Source organism: Camponotus vicinus, unplaced genomic scaffold (genome assembly GCF_025532165.1).
Source record: "Camponotus vicinus isolate PSW18456_S1 unplaced genomic scaffold, iyCamVici1.0 SCAF_1, whole genome shotgun sequence".
NCBI lineage: Eukaryota > Metazoa > Arthropoda > Insecta > Hymenoptera > Formicidae > Camponotus > Camponotus vicinus.
Genome location: NW_028141945.1, coordinates 16,868,017 through 16,888,937, shown reverse-complemented (window position 1 = coordinate 16,888,937; position 20,921 = coordinate 16,868,017). Strand labels below are relative to the sequence as shown.

General features: G+C 44.7%; 1 protein-coding gene across 5 annotated transcripts in view; it reads left to right on the top strand.

The window, feature by feature from the left end:
* Positions 1-20,921, top strand: part of Mam (neurogenic protein mastermind) — a 160,297-nt gene that overhangs the window by 78,519 nt on the left and 60,857 nt on the right. Inside the window, exons 1-2 of one of the 5 annotated variants that reach the window (XM_083109736.1) lie at positions 7,888-8,158; positions 10,867-11,886. The exons of 2 other annotated variants lie outside the window; for them this stretch is intronic. In XM_083109736.1, the coding sequence (XP_082965862.1) occupies positions 11,881-11,886 (6 nt within the window). In that variant the 5' untranslated portion in view covers positions 7,888-8,158; positions 10,867-11,880. Of the gene's footprint in view, positions 1-1,220; positions 1,285-7,887; positions 8,159-10,866; positions 11,887-12,147; positions 12,343-20,921 lie in introns of those variants that run through there. 2 more of the 5 variants (XM_083109735.1, XM_083109734.1) reach the window with 2 other exon arrangements.

The window sequence follows — 20,921 nt, the reverse complement described above, 5'->3', positions numbered from 1 at the left end:
AGAAAGGTACGTCACATGGTACGCGCGCCCCATAACGCGACGAGGAAAGACCCAAGATAGCGAGATGTAATCGCAGTCTGGTTTCTGGGATCACGGGTGGCGTTCGCTGGCCGTCAAGGGTAAACACTGTTGCTTGTCTCCGAACGCCTCTTATCCTCCTCAGTCTCCTCTGGAGCGCGCTTCGCCTGTCCCCTGCCTCCTCCTCGGCTTCTCCTCCTCCTCCTCCGCCCCTTCGTCTTCCTTCGTCTTCTTAACAGCTCCCTACTTTTAACCACTCGAGGCAATGATTCACAGTCGCGCTCTCCAGCTCGGGTCCAAACTGTAACAACTGGAGGAACGTATTCGATGGGAATACATTCTTATATTTGATATATATATATCATAAAGGAGCTTGGCTCGAGCCAATCTTAAATTGGTATTATTTGAAAATTGATAATTAGCTGAAATTAAATTTTCCTTCAGATCGAGAGTTGAAGAAAACTTGAATTTTCCCGAATTTTTTCTTAATTACAAAATGAATAACACTTTTTCGAATTTACACATATATATGGAGAGAATGATCTCTCATTAAAGAAATCCAATGACATTAGTAAGTCATCACGTTAGTCGATTGTCACATTATCACTATAGATTTAACGCATTATATTACGAAAGTAATGAGCTATTATTTTGAAAGACGTTAACTGATAATTCGACGAATCTTCCCAATAAAATCGTAAAGTCATTACCAGTTGCTAGTCCGATGTAAAAAGTCATAAATGCATTATCGTGAATGATAATGCGCTCCGAGATAATAAGTATACAGGAGACAATGACGAGCGAAATCATTTCATGTTTTATTATTGTTGTGACATACCAGGAAAACGATAGTTAGATTTTTTTCTCGTGACACGCGTATGTTGGACTTGCATATCGTCGACAATATAATCTGTTGTACACATGTTGCAATATTTCATATATATTGATACTAATTCGCTTCTTAAAATTTGATATTTAAAAAATTTTTTTAATTTTCCAACTGCTGGATAAAACAAAGATAAATATTTCATCATACGCTCTGATATTAAAATTAAGAAATTTATAAGTACGCTTAATCAATTTGGAGAAATTCATACGTGTAAGAGAGCTTCTGAGAAATTCATATGCATAAAGTTTATATTTATGAGATGTATATTCTCAGATTATAACTTTAAAATAACTGTCTTTATTTTTTGTTTCAGGTAAGTCATGTATGGATCGTCATGCACGATACCCTTTCATCGGTCTGCGATCTGCCGCGTAAGCGTAAGTTAACAAAAACAAAATAAAATTAATTGACGCGTAACTTTATAAAGTTACCTCCGAGAAATCTTCTCGGTATATCGCTTACTGAGAACGGAACTGGTTAGTTGATGACGACTGCGTGATCCGGTTACGTAGAATCATGTCGATAGCAGAAGACTCTAGCGTTGCAGTGATATAAACAGTTGGTCGTTCATATACGCTCGTGTAAGTGTCTAAATGAAAACAAGTAGGTAGAATGGATGTCATTCCTAAGCAGCGGCTCTCATTAGCATTTGTCCCTTGAGTGCGGCTAGCCTGGTAACATATTAATTTCCAATGCTAAGTGTAAGTAATTAAGTCGAATTAAATTCGTATTGCGATAATGTTGAATCAATTAAAAAACAAACTTTTGCATCATGATTCTCATATATACAGGGTGTCAGGGCAATCTCTCGCCAAAAAAAAGCTCTTGTAACTTACCTCGAGAGCTTTTCAAAACACTATAATAAAGTATTTTTTTATCGAGTACCTTTCGAGTTATGAGGCTTGAAATAATTTCTTAATTTTTACATAAATCGTAAGATATCTAGTAAAATATTTATTTTTTGATTATCTTACCTTAATACTTTTATGTACAAAATAATGAGAGGAATCAATTGATGTAAAGAAAACATATAATTGTTTCGAAAAAAAAAATATGTAATTGTTAATTGCAAATTACATATTTTTTCTCGATCGAAAATAACTCATGTACTCGATGAAAAAATACTTTATTATAGTGTTTTGAAAAGCTCTCGAGGTAAGCTACAAAAGCTTTTTTTTGACAAAAGATTGCCCTGACACCTTGTATATGTATATTGCACAATCGTGCTTTTGATACTTCTTTATATATAATAATCGAGACAGTTATTATTTTTACCCCCGAGTACACGTACCAATCATCGGGCGTGCTCTTTTAGATGAAAAACGAATACATCATAATTAAAATTTTTTTCCGTATTTTTTATTTCGCTCTTCTTGGCTTCTTTATTATTATTTCGCTCGTTATAAATTGTATCTTCATGATTTAAAAGTTTATAAAAGTTATGCATATATATCTTAATGGGCGAGAGACAGAGAGACTCGACTTGGCGACGCACGAAGGCGCTTCTTTTATTTCCAACTCGTTTCCTAATGGCCTTCTTTCTCGCGCTCCGTCTTTCTCTGATCACCGACGCGACTCTTTGTTTGCCGGAGGAATTCGCTGACGGCAGGTTTCGCTGGAATCGCGCGATTACGACGCGCACGCCTCGAGATAAATCAGAGAGCAGTGCTTACGACGAGAGAGGTAGCGAGATGAGGCAGAAACAGAGCGAACGCGTTCATGCCATTCGATCTTATTCATTCGCAATTTTTCCTTTCTCATCCATTCGCATAAATATCCGCGTGCGGATATTCTTCATCGAATATAAATAAGATAAATTTTCGAAATATAGGGGAGAGAGGGCTATCCTATTTTTCAGTTCGACAAGATGCAAAGATGGAAAAAGTCGAATGTATCTTTATAAATAGTTAACGATTTTTTTTCGTCTCGAGTGATACGGTTATTTATAGACGAACACGTGTCGCATAAGGCATATATGGGTAAACCGTTGGTAATAAATATAGATCGTTCGCCCGAGAGTCGATATTTTAAAGATGGTAGATGATAAAAGATCGCATCTTTTGCAGACATGTAATGTGTTGCACGCGCGCTCACTGACACTCTCGGATGTGCGCGTTACAATATGTCGTGCGCAATATGTGACGTTATGCATGCAAAATTGGAATTGTTTCCTGTGATTAAATTACATGAGGCGCGGTAACGACTTAACCCGTAGTTTCTTAAACGTCACGTAACGATACTCATGTTGCGGAAATGTCGCGCGATTCTCTTCGTATAATGTAAACAATATTCGAGATAATTAATTCGGCAGTCTTTATTTATTTATATATTAAATGAATCGTAAAATAAATATATAATTTCGTCGAGTTGGAAAGGCTCCGAATTACTTACCTAATTTTAGAGATTTTATTTTAACACGTTAACATATGAGATGAAAATAAATTAAATCATGATTACGTAGTATATTGGATATCCAATAATACACGTGAAAAATAACAATTCTGTTAATTTCACCAGCGGAGATATTATTTCTTTGTATTTTTATTTGGTACTGAATTTTTAATATTTAATAGATTACTTTATCCACATTTTATCTGATCTCTTCCTGACATTTTCGCGGGAAAGCAGTCAAAATTTTGTCATATGACTAAATCGCGGTTGGATATTTTCGGAGTTGTTAAAGAAATGTCGTTAGTGATATCAGTCTTCAGATCGAAGAATTTTTATTTATCAAAGCGCAAACGCCGTTGCTCTTTTCGTCCATTTCTGAGGATGAACGGAAAAATGTGGAAGAAGACAGGTAATTCCTTCCATCGTCATCGCTTTCCTCTGGAACCTTTATCAGTTTCTTTCTCTTTCGAGGAGCACAGCATCCTTTTTATCTTATACTTTTAGTCACCATTAAATATATAATCGTTTTTCTTTTATTCTGCGAATAATCTATACGTGACAACCGTAGACATGTTTCTTCTCGAGCGCTTTCCAAAAATTCTATTCATTATTGAAATTATATTCCATTTTTTATTTATCTAATGTTTAGAAAATGTTTGATTCATCGCTTTATTATTTAAATGTATTTTGTGATTTTTGTCAAATTATCGTCCATCGAATCAGGATTGCAGAGTAAGTTGAATGAGAGAAATTTGACAAGAGAGAGAGAGAGAGAAAAGATGCGAGTGAATTTGACAGATCAACGAAGGGGATGGCATTGCGCAACCAAGTCATCACCTTTGTCTCTTTTTTCGTGCAAGTAAAATGGAAACACGGCGAAAAATGTCCCACATGCGCAAAAATACAGGAGGAAAGATTCTCTGCTCGCTCGTTATTTTCGAGCCGGGTCTCGTTGATTCGGAAAAAGGATGGCTCTTTGATTCGAAAAACACGTTCGATGGAGCGTAAGCTGGCCGGAAGTAACGCGAAGCTTGCGTTCGCTATGAAAATTACATTTGTATCCCGCGGACATTTTTATATCCCGTCGACGACCGAGGCAAAAATTCGAGCCGAATTTTTGATAACGCGCTGACAGATTTCGAAGAGAGAGCTCTCTACCGTTGGACAGGAAGGAACGTGATCTAATCAAGTTTTTGACGTTTCCATTGACTTTCTGTACATAGACAAATATGCCGCCGTCGCTGCAACAGCGATGGATGTAGTAAATTAAATTATATTACAAAAGAGAGAGAGAGAGAGAGAGCGTGAATTTTTTTCCTGCACTTTTTTTCTAGTCCGACTAATCAAGAATTATTCCCGAACAGCTGATCGGTCTCGTAATCGATTCCTCGCTCGATACGAGCATTATTTTTCCCGACACTGGCCTTTTATACGCATCTACGATCCTTAACGAAGAAATGTCTTTCCGCTTGCTACATTATTTTCGGCTTCCCGAGCCTGGCATACGCATTTGCTTATCTTTATTGTAGCGAATCGGGTCGTATTTTTACAGTTGGCCTTCAGCCGTTCGCGGCTCGTATATCTGTAACGTAAACATCGATAGCCGGAGCCGCGCGGCGTCGTCATAAATGTTTACAATCGACCTTCGATCGTATAACGCGGCTCGTTTACTCGGCGGCTGTCGTCCAGCACGTACCGCTGTTGCGCGAAATACTTGAGAGGAAGAAACTCAGTCGACGTCAGAGTGTTGTAGCAACGTAGGAGATAATCGCGGTTTCGTCTCGGTGCTCCGAGTCGCAGATTCCTCCTCGAGAAAGAAACTCGCGCGCGCGCGTTACCTCGAGATTCAACGAAAGCCGATGCGATGTCGACTCGTTATCTCGGGAGATCATCTTACGTTAACGGAGGTTACATTACGTCCTCTATTTTTCCCGAACGCTACGACACGATTTTTGGTTCCTTCGTGCGGACGAAAATGAGAGGATGAGGATGATGTATGATGCCATGTGATTCTGGTTTCGAAATATTACGATATTTTTAGCCCGATAGATGTAAACTACTCTCTAAATTTCTTAGAGTGAAAATGCACTCGAAAAATTGAGTGACTGGTCAAGTCACTCTAGTTAGAGTGATTTTTCACTCATAGGAGTGAATTCTTCTCACTTTTTGTTGTAGAGTAAAAAATTCACTCTGCAAAATAGAGTAAATATGTATACTCTATTTTGTAGAGTGAATATTTTCATTCTATGTAGCATTTTCACTCTATATAGAGTGAAAATTTTCACTCATGAAGAGTGAGTAAAGCGCATGTGAAACGCGCATGAGTCCGCCATTAGCAACACTGTCGTATCGTTGTCTCGCGACGTTACCAACTCGTCGCACGTGTACTTGGTATACAAGACATATTAAAGTAACTTCTTAGGGATATATCTTTTTATTTTAACATATTTCGAAATGTAAACATATTTTTGTGTGTGTAACGTTAAATATATTTATATAGCTGTGACAAGAAAAAAGGAGGTTAATCGGCTTTTACACCGACAATGAGATAACATGCTGTGTGCGATGTTCAGCTTCGATTAATTCAAGTAAAAAGCAATGATTGCTTCTCATTTCAACTAATCGAAGCTTCACGTCATATACGTAACGTGTTATCTTATTATTAGTAAAAGACGGCTTAGAATCTCACTTCCTAAGAGTGAATCTGTTCACTTGTAATTGAGTGAAAAATAACTTGACGAAAGTGATGACTCCACTCTGATTGAGTGAATTATTCACTTCAAACCGAGTGACACATTCACTTTACGTTCAGAGTTAAACAGTTCACTTTTGTGAAAAGTGAATGTTCACTAATTACGAGTGGCAGTATTTTCACTATCACTTGGAGTGAATATTCACTCGTTTGGAGTTAGATTTCACTCTAAGAAATTTAGAGAGTACATAAAGTTATACGTTCCGAGAAAAATTGTGTGGAAAAATTTTGAGGAATTTTATCGAATATAAATCCTACAGATTTAATCCGAGAAAATAAAAGAGAAATGGAAGCAAAGACTGACTGGCGAGTTAAACGAGAAAGAGAATGGTCAGCGATGTGTAGGTGGCATCGCTTACCGCGAGAGATCGGCCTTTATGGCGCCGCGTAAGACTTTTAATTAAAAGCCTCAACGTCCTCCGCTGTCCGCGTGGTATTATCGTCACGTTCCTGCGGGACGTTTGCGTGCCATCCAGCAATTTTACTTCTCATTTACGGAGTACGCCACGGCGGCAACTCGCAATCGCAAGTAATATCCGCATCGCAATTTGCTCGCCCCCCATCATTCGGCGCCTCGCGTCCTGCGGTACACCTCGTCGCTTAATTATCTATTGACAAATAATCGCCTTTCTATCGGTTACATTAGCATAAAGCGGCCGCGCGCGCAGCCAAAGTAATCGCGGTTAATCACGCGCGTTTTGTTGCGCAATCGCAAGTTTATCTCGAACGTGATATCTCTCGACCATCGTATATACTTGTTCGATCTCTCGTTCCTACGTCCGTGCGTCGTTTGTCCTCCATCGTGGCGCGAGAGCCGCTGAGGCTAATTCACGATGCGTCGTCGCGTAGGATGAGCGCCACTGGGACGGATTTGTAGTAAGTGTAAGCAGAGCGGTACAGATGCGTCGTCCTCGGCGCGCCCGCTTCCGCGCGATCCCCCGCTCGAATCCCGACGTACTGCGAAGCCGCGCGATGACGCAACGGCCGAGTGGAGGAGGCTTGTTGGAAGTATATACGGGCGACGTGTCGCGCGAGCGCGCCTGTGTAAAGGCTCCGGCGCGGTCAGCTGCGCGGAAGGCAGGCCTTTAAGTCGCGACAGCGACCGTGTCGCTTTCCGCGTCTTTTCTTTTTTTTTTTTCTTTTTCCCAACTGTGCCATGGAGTTTTCTCTCGAGAAATTCAATTAATATCGAGCATCTATTTTTAGATTCTTTCGAAATAACCGCGATTTTTCAAAATTTTGTCAAAATAATTATTGCTTTGATAAACAATAAATTTTACTATAAAGTCTGAAAGATGTAACCATGTATTTTTTTTTAATTTTTACTCGATGCTTCGGTCGTCCCCAGATTATTAAAGAACAAGCTTCTCTTCGCAATCGACGAGGAAATTATCGCGCCTAAGCGAGATATTAAGGGCACGATAACGACAACTTAAGTGATTAAGACAGCGTTCCTAGTACACCGACTGTCTCGCAGCGTGTACTATCGGAGCGATATACACCGGTCGTACGCAGTTACGGTACACCCACGGTAGTTGAAGCGGGGAGGAGAGACAGGGGAGGCGAGAGAGAGGGGGGGGAGTCTATAAGGTTCGTTCTAGAAGTCGTAGTGTCGGGTGGCATCGGACAGACAGCCGGCGGCCTCGGCTGCGGATCGGAACGAGGCGCGGCGCGGAGCGGAGTCTCCGTGTCCAAGTGCCTCGAATCGGTCTCTGAGAGAGGACGAGCCGAGTCGAGCCCGACCGAACGTAGCCGACGACGCGTCTCGCGTGCCTCCCCCCCCGCCCCGCGCTCGAGAGTAGCCCTGGGCCTCCCGGCGCGACGGTCGGTCGCGACGCACGTAGTCAGTGGCTGACGACTTCTCGGGGCGTCAGGTTCTCCGTACCAGGGGGGGTCCGTTGTCGCTCCGCGTCTCCTGCTCTCGCCACGTGCGTAGCGCGTACGAGACGAGCTACGCGCGTACCGACGAATGCGAGGGAGGGATTTCCCGATCGAGGCGCGTAACGCGAGATGTAAATTTTCGTAGCTCGACAATTTCGACGACCTCCCGCGAGATCCGACCCCTTGTCCGACAAATGCAATCACGTGGAAGAGATAGCGAAATTTGCGTAAGCGAGGATGTTCGATGAGAATCATCGTCGTGGACGACCGTATCCTCTCGAGATAACGCGTGATATTCGGTGAACGAATGGATTGCTGCGACGAAACTTGAGCGAAGGTTACCGGCGTCGCGTTTCTGATAAAATCTGACAGTTTTCGAATCTAAAGCGCGAGGTAACGTTATCGATAAAAAGACCTTCGACGAGGTGCATCATTTTTTTTTTTAAACACTCGAAAGAATATGAACGATAGCAGAGTATTCGACAAGATTCGCGAACGTCGCGATGTTGGAATGTTGAAAAATTGTCGCAATAACTCGACCATGTACTTATCGCCGGAACTTTCGTTAGCAACTCTTATCGACGCTACAAGAATAATCTGACTGTGCAACGTAAATATTATGAATGCACGGATCTCTCTATCGGACGAATCGACTTGGAATTATCATGCCGGCGCGTCGTGGCCATCGCAACGTTGTTGACAGTTTTCTCACATGAGACAGGCTTGGACGACACGCGCGAAAAACTACGGAACGGAACGTAAAGCCATCGCTTCGCCCAGACATAACGAAAGTGAAATTTTAAAGCAAGAGGGTGATGCACCAATCTCGAGATAATATCGAAAACGAAAAGAGAAATATCCAACCAAAGAACGAGCAAGAAGACCGTCTTTTAAAATCCGGAGAAGAGCCGAAAAACATAGCGAGCGAGTAACTAGAAACGAAGATACGACAAGATTGACTGAAAAAAAGGGGAGAGAGAGAGAGAGAGACGGGAAGAAAGAGTAACGGCGAACCGCGCGGTGGAAAAAAACGGAAACGCGCGCGGAGAGAGGGGGGGGAGGGAGATATAGAGATTTCTGGGCACGCGCACTCCACCTGCTAGCGTGTAGTGGCACGCGCCATACTCACCGCCTCCTCCCTGCCACCCCCGTCGTCACTCACGCTACCGCCGCCGCCTGCACCCCTCTCCCTCCCTCTCCTCTCTCTCTCTCCCTTACCTCGCCCACCCCGTTCCATTCTCCCGTTTCTCTCTCTCGCGCACGCCCTCCTGGCCCTACCGCCGTGTTCGTCGCCGCTCTCCTCCCCCCTCTCCCGCGGGAATCCCCTCCCGTGTTCCTCTTTCACGCGTGCCGCGGCCACCAAGAGGCCGGGACGCGCGAGAGTCAATCGCTCGCGGTCTTCGACAGGGCGAGCACCCAAGGTCCTTGCACTCCTCTCTTCCCTCGTCAGTGCGCTTCGATTTGCGAACGTTGGCCAAGTTGCTCTCTCGGCCTATCGAACCAACATCGGCGACGATCTCGGCGAAGGAAGCTTCTTCCCCTTTTCTCGCGGCGGCCTCGCACGTGTATCGTCACCGCCGAGATAGAGAGTCGAAAGAAAGAGGAAAGAGAGACACAAGGACGGCAAGATTAGGAGCCGTAAAGGACGTTAGCCCGACTTTCTCGCCCCGGCACAAAGTGCCGTGATTCGCGAGTGGACGGAGTGCACGAGTGCTCCTCGACGGATTATTATAGACCGCTGATCCCCCGTCGAGTGCTCGCGTTTCGTAGCCGTGAGGAAGCGTAGCTCCTGTATTCCGCTCGCTCGTTGGGCGTCGAGGGGCCGAGACGCCGCACGACGACAGTCGTCAACCGATGTTTGCGTATGAAAGAATCCGGTCGCCTACCTCCGTCTCATCCTCCTTCTGCTGTGCGTCTGCTGCGAGGGGGGAGACGCGCGCGATCTTTGTACTGTAAACCGAGCGAGCAAAGAGGCAACGGAGAGAAGGACGACGACGACGACGACGACGAGGACGAGGACGAGGACGAGGACGAGGACGACAGCGACGAGGAGAGCCGTATGAACGAAGAGCGCGAGGAAAACACGAACGGGACAACAGACACGTTGGGGAGACGACGGAAGGCGGGAAAGAAGAAGGCGCGCGAGAAGAAGGCAGGAAACGGAAAAGAGCGGGGCCCGCGATAGAGGGGAAAGCGACGCGTGCTTAAACGCGTCGTTCCTTCCATCGTGAGACGAAAATAGTCTCGCGAGACTAAGGTAGGCGCGAACACCGACGAACGAACGAAACATCGACGAAGGAGGGGAGGGCGAACAAGAATGCGAGGCCGATATAACAGTCCGTCGCGTTTCGTGCTGTGCGACGAACGGTGATTGGAATCGACGACGATTCTCTCGGTGATTAGTGAGAGAGAAAGAGAGAGAGAAAATTTACCAAGACGGATACAAAGCGTCAGCATTTTCCAGTATCGTGGCGATACGGTGGTGGCTTTCCCCTCCGCCGGGGGAACGTTGACGTTGACGTGCGATCAGCTGTTCGCCGGAGCGCGCGAGAAGCCCACGCGTGACGTCGCGCGAGAACCGAGAATCCGCGTCGCGTATTCCGCGTCGTCGTTCGGAAAACCACCTGTTGACGATTTACGAGGGAAAATCGAAGCGCGCGGTCGCGCTTCGTCGCGATTTCCTTCGTCCTGCGCTCGTCCGTTCCCACGCTCGCTCGTACACCGAGAGATCACGTTATCGAGGGATCGTTTTCTGGAACGAAAGCGCGTCGCCGTGCGCGATACGAGGGCGATAACGCGAGCGTCGATAGGGAACCGCGTCTTCTTGACAGATACGTTGTTGGAAGGACGAGAATCGTGCGTGAATTTGTCGAGACTTCTTGTGAAAGGTATTCTTCAAAAACAGTGACAAACATCGGTTCTTTCTCTTTTACAGAAAATTTACATTTTTATGAAAAGACTGTGCGACAAATTGTTTTTCGGAAAATTATTAAGTGAGAGAGACTCGTGTCGCAGAGGCGTTGAGACAATCGCATCGCGTCAATTGCTCTTCACAGCCGGGTGTGTTATCATCGATACGTATCTGTCGTTGTCGGCCAAGTCGCCGACTGTGTGTGAGAACTCGAGTGCAGAGGTCAGGGAATAGCTAGCTAGCGATACACAGACCCGCGCGCGCGCGCGCGCAAGGTCGAAAGAAACGTAGCATTCTTTCGGTGAGAGAGAGGATCGCTGACTTCGAGCGAAGAAGCGATAAGCGAGGCGATTGAAAGAATTCTCCGAAAGACGCACGCATGGAAATAACGTCGATAGTGTATATCGACGATGATAGCTAGTCAAATTGTTAGATGGGCATTATATACGTTTCACGGATCACGATCGACTGACATTGTATACGTTTGACGAACGAGGTGCGAAAGGCTCGAGTGACATTCAGCGGCAACGAGTGCACGGACTTTAATTAAGTAAAGGCTCTCGGGTGCGGTTTATCGCGCCTTTTCCGCGGTTTCAAAGTGGTGTTTACTTCTCATTCGATGCCATCGAGATAACGGTATAATCGAATCAAACGCGCGAGCGAGACTGGAGTGTATTGTACGAGTGTTTGTACGTTTTCCTGGCGAACAAACGTTGACTTCTTAACGTCCACTTGCGATTATTGAGAAACATTTAACGGAGATTAATCGTTGCGACAACTCGAGAGAATACGTGTCGTTGTAAACGAGTGAAGGAAAGATGACATTCAAGTTTCGCTGATACCTACGATCAGCAGGAAAAAAGTGTTTCGACGATCGTCTCGAAGAAGACTCGGAATCTGCTGCGTTGACAGAAAGAACGCGGGACCTGGAGGGGCATGGTGGGCCCCCCTCAGCCAGGGCCTCAGGCCCGGGTGGCCTCTCTATGAAAAGAAACCTTCCTTCTACCACGTCGTTCGTACCACATTAGACTACCTGGAATGATGGTACGTGTTTGCCTTCGTTTTTTAAACATTGGAATTTATTTTTAGATTGTGTAGGGAATATGAATATCGCCAAGTAAAAATAAGAAAATATTTAGTTACGAAGGATCTCTCTCTCTCTCTCGAATCAAAGGCTCGTATCGTGCGTATCAATGTTGATTGCAGCTTAATGTTTATTTTTGAACACACAGACGGAAAAAATTTGCGTTTTGATGTTAGGCCAGAGCGAATATTTAGTTATGGCGGTAAGAAAAAAAGGAGACGCGTTGAAGATTCGTGATGTTTCGCGCTCTCGGCTCCGTTTCCTGTCCGTCTTCCTCTTTCACAGATACAAAGAAACCGGAAACTGCTGACCGTCGTAACTGTATTACGTACCGTACCCGGAGAGAGGCCCCCGCTGTCCGTATTGAAATCGCGCCTTGTGTCTCTCGGAGCATAACACACAGGTGCATCCGTACCGTAAGTTTTCATTGCAACACCGCGCGCGACTCCCCCTCCCGTCCCCCTCCCTCCAGCTGAATGGCGAGAGAGAGAGAGAGAGGAAGAGACGTTTGTTATTTCGATGAGCGTTTTTATTCATCGTCGTAACATGGCTACTTTGAAATTACGCCTCGACACTCGAGCGAGTGTCATGTTTTCGCTTACGCATCACCCTCGATCGCTCTTATTAAGTCTCGTCTACTAGAGGCGTGCAAATCTGCTCTCACTCCCGCTCGTTCTCGACAGCGAGACTGGATTCTCGAGACTCAGATTATCGGGAGCGCTGTTATCGAGAATAGAGGCTCGAGAACGAGCGAGTCCCGAGTCTCGATGCTGGTAGATTTCTATCCCCACTCCGTCTAATAGAACATCGAGACTCGGGACTCGCTCGTTCTCGAGCCTCTATTCTCGATAACAGCGCTCCCGATAATCTGAGTCTCGAGAATCCAGTCTCGCTGTCGGGAACGAGCGGGAGTGAGAGCAGATTTGCACGCCTCTATCGTCTACCTGATTCATAATTCGCAAGGAGCGAATAAAATTGAATCGAATCTGAGAATCGGAGAAAGTTTCGAGATCGATCGTTTCCCAGCGATCGAGAGAGTTGGATCGAGCAAGTCGAAGCGAATAAAAATGATTCGCTCTTTCAATCTCGTTCACTCCCCGTCATCGCTAAATGCCAGATTTATTTCCGTCGCCTGTATTTTCCGATCTTTATTGTTTCGAGATAATTGAAATTTTTTGTAAAAATTTTTACTATTTTACCAAGTATATGGTTCTCCATTGATCAAAATAAAGGCACCGGAAAAGTGACATCGCGTTTTCTCGCGACGTTGAGAAATCGGCAGTCGCGATTTAACGGGATCGACCGCCGGATGTTTAAACGCGAATTCGATAATATTGTACGAGACAAACAAAGCGAGCTCGAGGAGGCCGCGGGTCTTCCTCGTGTAACGAGAGAGAGCTAATTTCGTTCGTCGCCCGGTTAAACTTGACGACGTTGGTTCTCGGCCGAGCACGAGAATCTCTCTCTCTTTCTCTCTCTCACTCGCGGGAACGCCCCGGGGAGAGCTGCGTGCGTTCACGTAGAGGACAATAGATTGACCGTGCATCTAACGGCATTCTGGCGAACGGTCGGACGACCGATAATAGGGGCATCCCATTGCGCGCGGCTCGCGGACATTCCGCTCCCTCTGTCCCTCCGATGCACCGGTTCCGTTGCACTAATGACCGGTTCGCGATCCGGGGCGTTAGTCGACGGAATCGGCGACGTGCCGTACCGTTCCTCCGCGTCCTCTACGCTATTTTCCACGGCCTTCCGCGACCGCAACCGTCGTCGTCGCTTCCTCGCCCGTTTGTTTCTCGTCGACGACCTTCGCGACGTACGGGCGTTCGTGCGATCGTTTGAAAATATTGACGCACGAGTTTAAAGTCGAAACTAACGAAGCGCCTGGTCGTGATAACGAAAATTAATCGAACGTCCTTGTAAAATGTTTAATTTTATTTATTGCTATTTAATGTGTTTTAATAATATATGTTATATGCGTTGTATAATTACCGCTATAGGTTGCAGCTTTGCGAACGCTAATTGAATTCCGAGTAAAGACGCAACGTGAAAATCTCTTTGGCGCATTCCGTTATCTTCCGCGTTTCACCGACGAGTCAAAATTAGTCTAGCGATATTAACGTAACTGTGCTTTCAGTGTTGCTTGCTGAGTTCTAGTTCATAGCTATTATCTATGTAAAGCTAGCTCTCTTATATATATTTATATAATGGCCAATCTATAACATAATGTTTACTAAAGAAGAATTTTCACTCGTATGATTTCTCAAATATTAATTGTAATAATTCAATTTTAGCCAAAATCACCATTAATATTTTACAAATCAGCATTTATTTATTTTCTCATCGCGTACAAGTAAAATTTACTTGAAACGTATCTTGGAGTCGCCAATATCGGAATTGATGAATTTTCGAGTTTGATCGATCGAGTCTCGATATCGAGAAAAATGATATCTGGACGCGCGAATTAGGGGCGAGGGGTTAAATTTGCGGGCGAAATGGCAGGGGACAGTTTCCAGTTTACGCGCATCCCGTTTTCTGGCATGTCATAACAGGGGATTAAGCCTCGCGCGGACGCTCGGCTCATGGCTGCACACTGTCGGAATTATTTATACCACTTGATTACGCGCCGAGCCGAGCCGCGCCGAAGCGACCAGCGGAAACAAACGAGCCGACAGAGACGGAGGCGAGCGAGCGAGCGAGCGAGGAGAGGCCTCTTCCTCTCGCGTCACCGTCGTCGCGGGCGACGCGTCTCTTGGTGCGCGCGGATCTCGCTCCATCGACGATCGATGCCAACGTTGCGAGTGTCATACGTACACGTCCGCTCGTTATCGGCGATATTAGGAGCGTGATAACGAGAACGACAATTCGCGTTCGACGCGCATAATGACATTGAGGAAAGTCGGTGCGTATCTATCTATCTATCTCTCTCTCTCTCTCTCTCGCTCGTTCACGCTCTGCTCGAACGACGACGCGAGTCGTCCTTGGGGTCTTCTTTTAATATCGCAGAAAGCTCGAGCCGCGTATCGATACAGAATCTACGCTGCTGATTTGATCGAGATTAAAATCGGACCGTTTGTGTTAAAATTTGAAGAAAGATTATGAGGTTCTCAATTAAATTATAATATTGAATATTCGTAGCTGAATTAAATTTCGATGCTTTATTTAATACCAGTCATTATATTTTGAATCGAATAGAGAAGACGAATATTCAGGATCGTTACTTTGCGAAGCGGAAACGAAGCATTGCCAAACAAGCAACGGATCCGCCGGTTAACCGCGATAAATTTACTTTGGCGACGAATGGATGCTTCGGATCCGAAATCGCGTCCGGATATCACCGCGATATTATCGGTATTATTATTATGTCTTCGAGTTTGGTCAGAATCGCCGAGCAAGTCGCGCTTCTGCTAATTATTTCTCGACTCTGATTATAACGTCCAATCGCGTGCCGCTTCGCGATCGATTTTGGACGGGGTCTGTTTTGTCGATTTACGTCAATCGTCACGGTACGTTGCGACGATTCGTCTTGATTCCACGTGCAGCCTCCTCGGAAAGAAGCGCGTGTCTTTGAAATTCTCGATTTGGACCACGAAAATACTCACCCGATGACCTTGGGTACACTTTAAACGGGAATCCGATGTTTTATTCTCTCTTTCTCTCTCTGCGATTTTGTCGATAGTCTTCTGTGGGTGTCTGTAAAAGATATATTTAGCCTGCGCATCGAGGATGGTCGAGCTGCAGCGGCGGGGAGGGAAAGAGAGAGCCCGAGGGGGAGAGGGACTGTCGAGAGGAGAGAGGAGCCATCCGAAATAATCATGATTCGTGACTCGCTCGCATTAATGCCATCGCGTACAGCGTGGATGTGCATTCACGCTAGTATTATTCACGGTTCCCTTTCTCCTTCTTTCTTTCTGTTTTTTTCGCTCCTCGCAGCTACGACAGTATGCGGTTAATTCCCTCTCGTCTTCTTTCGCTGAACTGTATCTCTTTGCATCTTTCTACATTTTTTATTATTTTTCATCACGACTATACATTTTAATCGATTCTATACTTCTCGCGGATATTGTGCAGATTATTACTCTTGGCTTTTTTTATTACTCATCAAAAAATCATTAATTTGCTTTGATTTGATTAGAAGGAGCGTGCGGCTTTTTTTCTCTCATCTTTCGTCGAGGATGATAGAAAAGGGACTGTTGCGCATCGGTGCGCACGATTCGCCACCGCGCGCGCGGTTTACGACGCGATAAACCTCCGCGTTTCTCAACTAATTTCCAGCGTGACGAAAAGTCGTTCCGGCCATGAATTCTCTCGCGCGCCCATGTCCAGAAATACCGTCCACCCGCTCGCGCGAGAATTTCTGGTTTCGGTTTTCTGGACTTTGGCCATGTCGCTCTCGTCCGGAGGGATATTTTCGGGGGAAGGAGCGCGAGAGAGGAGAAAGAAGCGATCGTGCACCTCCTCGACGAATCTCGCGATAGCTCCCACTTTCAAGAAAGAACGACCGAATTCATTATTCGCGCACGTCTTGCGCGCATCATCGCCGTACGCTTATTTACACAGAAGGAGAAATTATCGCTCCTCTGCTTTGTATCTCTCGGACGCTCTCGAATGGGCGGAATGTTTACCGGAAATTGTTACTTAACGAAAATTTAATCTCGAGATATATCGAGAAAGCTAATTTTGGCCGAGTAATTTTCCAGACAGAATATATTAACCGTCAAAAGGATATGAATTTGAAGAAAAATTTATATTATTGATTTTTTAATGAAGAATAGGAAATGTAAAGTGGAAAGAATTAATCAAGAATATTATTTTTTCTCAGTACTATACATGATACATATTGGACTTTAATAAAAATTATGCAATAATAATAATATAATAAATAATAAAATAAAACAAAATAAAATAATATAATAAAATATATAAATAATTTCCCAATTTTTTTGCCTCTAGATTGATTGTGACTTAAAAATCCGTAAACGCTTAAAGCAGAATTCTGCGAAAGATTTTGAATTTGTTGCACTTTGACATTTGAACTCGTTCAAATAACGACGACTGTAATCTTTTCATGCGAGAAATCGTACGATATCTTTACGCTGTGCGTGGTCGATCTCGCTGGTTCGGCGGGCGATAATCTCGGTTGGTGCGCGGGGCGTTAAAGCGGCAGCTCGTCTTTAAATCAAATCGAGAGCGGCCGCGGTGCGATGCGCATAGCTGGCGTGGCTGTGTTGCGAAAGCGCGGAGTCGTAAAGACGCATTATTGGCTCTCTTTCTCTCCGCGCCGTTCCATCTCCTTTTTCTCTCCCCTTCGCGAACCCGTAGGTGACGAGGGGCGCGATAGAAACGGGTTGCGAGGGTGCGCGCTCGCGACTGCCGAGAACGAGGTGGAAGAGAGAGGTGGTTGCTGGCGGAGAAAGAGGAGAAGGACGAGAGGTGGTGGACGAGAAACTCGTTCTCATGGCGAGGGGCTCGGCAAGCAGGTTCGCCTTTCCTTCTCGCCAGGACTTGAGTGCCGAGAGAGTAGGAGGAAGAGAGAGGGAGCGAAAGAGGGTTATACGGTTCAGAGCAAAGGGTAGAGAAAGAGAGAGATGGAAAAAGACAGAGAGAGAGAGAGAGAGAGAGAGAGAGAGATGGAGTAGGACAGAGAGAGAGAGAAAGAAAGAGAGAGGGCGGGAAGAGGGTCGTCGAGCTTGCGGAGGGTGGAGGACGCGTAAAACCTCCGGCCGCAGATCGATAGGAAGGTCGGAGGTGTGTCGTGTCTGTTAGACTTTGGCCTGAACTCGCGCGTGTTCGGCTACGTATTCCGAATCCGCGTGTATCGTTCGCGCGCATTGTCGCTCGCTTACCCCTCGCCGGGATCCTCAGGGAGGTGACGACGGGGGTAACCGAGGGTGAAGATCGAGTTTGCGAATTCGCGGCTCGTCGATCCTTTTTTCGAACCTAATCGCCCCTTCTCTTTCGATAGACCTTGCCTTGCTTAGCGATTTTTATTAATGACTTTGATTAATGAGTCGCTATTAATTTTTAAAGAAAAGGACGATTTTTAAGTTTGAAAATTAAAATAAATAAATTATTAAATAAATAAATTTTTAATCTTAAATTGATTTTGATGGATTAAAAAAAATGCTTCGAAGAATACTTGGAGAAAAATTGTATGAAACAACTTATAGGTGGAAAAATTCCAGGAATATTTGTATTACTTACCAGAGGCGACGAGACAAGTTTGAAAATCGATAATCAAGCTTGCGACTTGGATTGTTTGCGTCATCATAAGACAATAATAATTATAGGCACACACGTAGTGTTGTCTGGTCGAGTTATATCCTTAGTACGGCTTCCGTAATACTTAATCGATAATATCGTATCGCTAGGTATATTCTTGTATTTCTTCCTCGACTACCCCGATGCGGCTTAAGCGGCGTTACCTACATTCCGTAATAATAAATCAATCGAGAAAAAAAATCTAGATGCTGCTCGTTTGGAAAATATTCATTTCTTCGAGATCTGCTAGTCTTCGTTTCCTTTCCAACGAAATCGATTTGTCAGCGATTATATTAATTTCCATCAAGATAACATCCGCGTCTAATCTATGATCCAATATTTTTTTTCGAATGCTTCTGCAGTTCCGCCTTATCATTATTGATTATTTTTACGTTCTAAAAATATCGCTTCTTCTTAACCTTTATCTTCGATCAAGAGTCTCTCGAGATCAGACAGTGCATTACAAATGGTAATACCGAGGATTCGTAACGAGCTGTATCGGGAACGACGAGCTGTAATGAGAAACGGCTGTAAATCATACACTCTTTTGCAATTAAATCGCAACTCTCGTATGCTCATTTTGAGCGAAGGGAAACGTATCACCTGAGAGCAGCTGTAAATCACGGGGAGTTAATAAAGCTCCACGCGGTGCCCCGATGAATCTCCTTGTTCCGTGGAGACGCCTTGGCTTTGACGGTGAGAAAATTCGACAGGATCTCCGGGAATCGAATCGTGAATTATTATCCAGACCGTCGACATCGAAACGCTGAATTAAAACGTGTTTCCAAACGCGCGCGATAACCGTAGACGTATATTCGTATATTGCGTATAGCGATAAATGGTGCGAGATTTTCACGTACAATGACGTGTGTAATTATCGTGCAGGAATGCGTATAAATTTCACATAAATTCAGCTGTATTAAAATCTCATTAGCACACCATGTTTATACATTATGTATCGTACTCTATTATTTTTTTTAAATATTCTCGACGTTCCTGCGCATCGAAATAAATAAAGCAAGACGCGCCTTTTGCCTCGGATAGAAGAGAGAAACGAAACGCGACAGTCGAGTTGAGGCTGTCTCGTATCGATCGTTTCAAAAACTTTTCACGAGACGCGTGACAAAGACTTAAAGACGACTCTCGCGCCAGGGAAGTTGGTTCTCACGGGTAAAGTTCGCGGAGAACGAGTCGATGATTCCATCCTCTTTTACATCCGGATCATTCCCTTCCCACTTGTTCCCTCTCGCGCGCACGCGTCGATTTTAACGCACCCTTAAAGAAGTTGCGAATGTAAACGTTCTCCTTCGACACGAGGGAAAATCAGTCGCGCAGGGCGAAGGAGGTCGAAGGGGATCGATATCTCGTGGCAAACGCGTCCCAAAAGTCGATGCCCTACACTTGTTCGTATCCGCGCGTTGACGGATCGCACGTACAGGGTGTCGCAATATATATACGTAAATGTGTAGGCATCGCTTCCGTTTCTTTCTGGGAAAGCGACTGGCCGTCCTAGCGAACAAAGTATATCGAAACTGTGTCACGTGACATAGCGCAAGTAACGTAGGCGACCTGTCGTTGAATTAAACATTGGCAAACTTCCGGAAAGATAGTTACTATTTGCGTAAATGTTGATAACACCGACGTTGAATAAGGAAGATAACATGGCATAGCATAGAATCGGCTAAATTGCGCCTGCCTACCGTAATAAAATTGTGTTCAACGTTAGAGAAATTACTGTATATTTTATATATTCGAAGCCTAGAGGAGTAGAAGAACTCGTTTGTTAAAGAGAATCGGTCCCTTTCTAAATGGAAAATTATCGCGAAATAATTTATATTCTAATATCGTATATAAAGTGGAAGGTTGCCTCCCGCTTTTCCACGCGAATTTCGCAGGAAGTGCCTCGTCGCCGACACTGTTTTTAATCAAGCGCTTCTGCTTTACCACGGAATAGCAAGTATGAATAAAGGATCATCGTGAATAATTAAGCGCCCTTCTTTCCTCGTGGGTGTACGCTTATAACGCGAATCAAACGCTTCGATGAAAAGTTTAATGTTCGAAGGGAAATGCTCGTCGGCGAATTATCGATGAACGTTACGAGTAGCGGAGATCGTAGACATTCAATGTTACGTCACTTGGCATAATGATGCGTCCAGTTGTACGCTTAAAATATTTCGTTTCATAATTACCTCCAAAGGCTCAACGAATATTATTAATTTATCGATTCATGTCCCTATTTTAAAATGGAATCTATATTTACACGCACGATTTTACATCCGCCAAGATTTCGAATTGCGGTAATGATACGCGCATATTGCGAATATTATGTTATCATATATTAAATTTTTCTCACGCATGAAAGCTAGCTTATGTGCGTCGAGAAAAAAGTTAAATGCGACATAATGCAACCACGTCTCTCTAGTAAATAAAAAATTCGCGTCGATTGGCCCTTTTTATATTTTTCGCCTAAAAAGGTAATATGTAATTAGGTAATTAGTGACGAAGGATGCAAAACACCTTTCACGATATCGCGAATTCACGCTTATGAGCGTCGTTATACATATTGCAATCTTCGTTCTTCCCGAGAGTGGAATCGCAGGCATATAAGCGTCGGCGGACGCTGTTTGTTCAATAACCGATTCGAGACGCCTCGGCGAGAGAGAAGGAAAAGCGGCGAGTTGCGCCGCTGCAGTTGGGGTGCTGCTGAAATATATTTTGCACGAAAGCTCTCGCA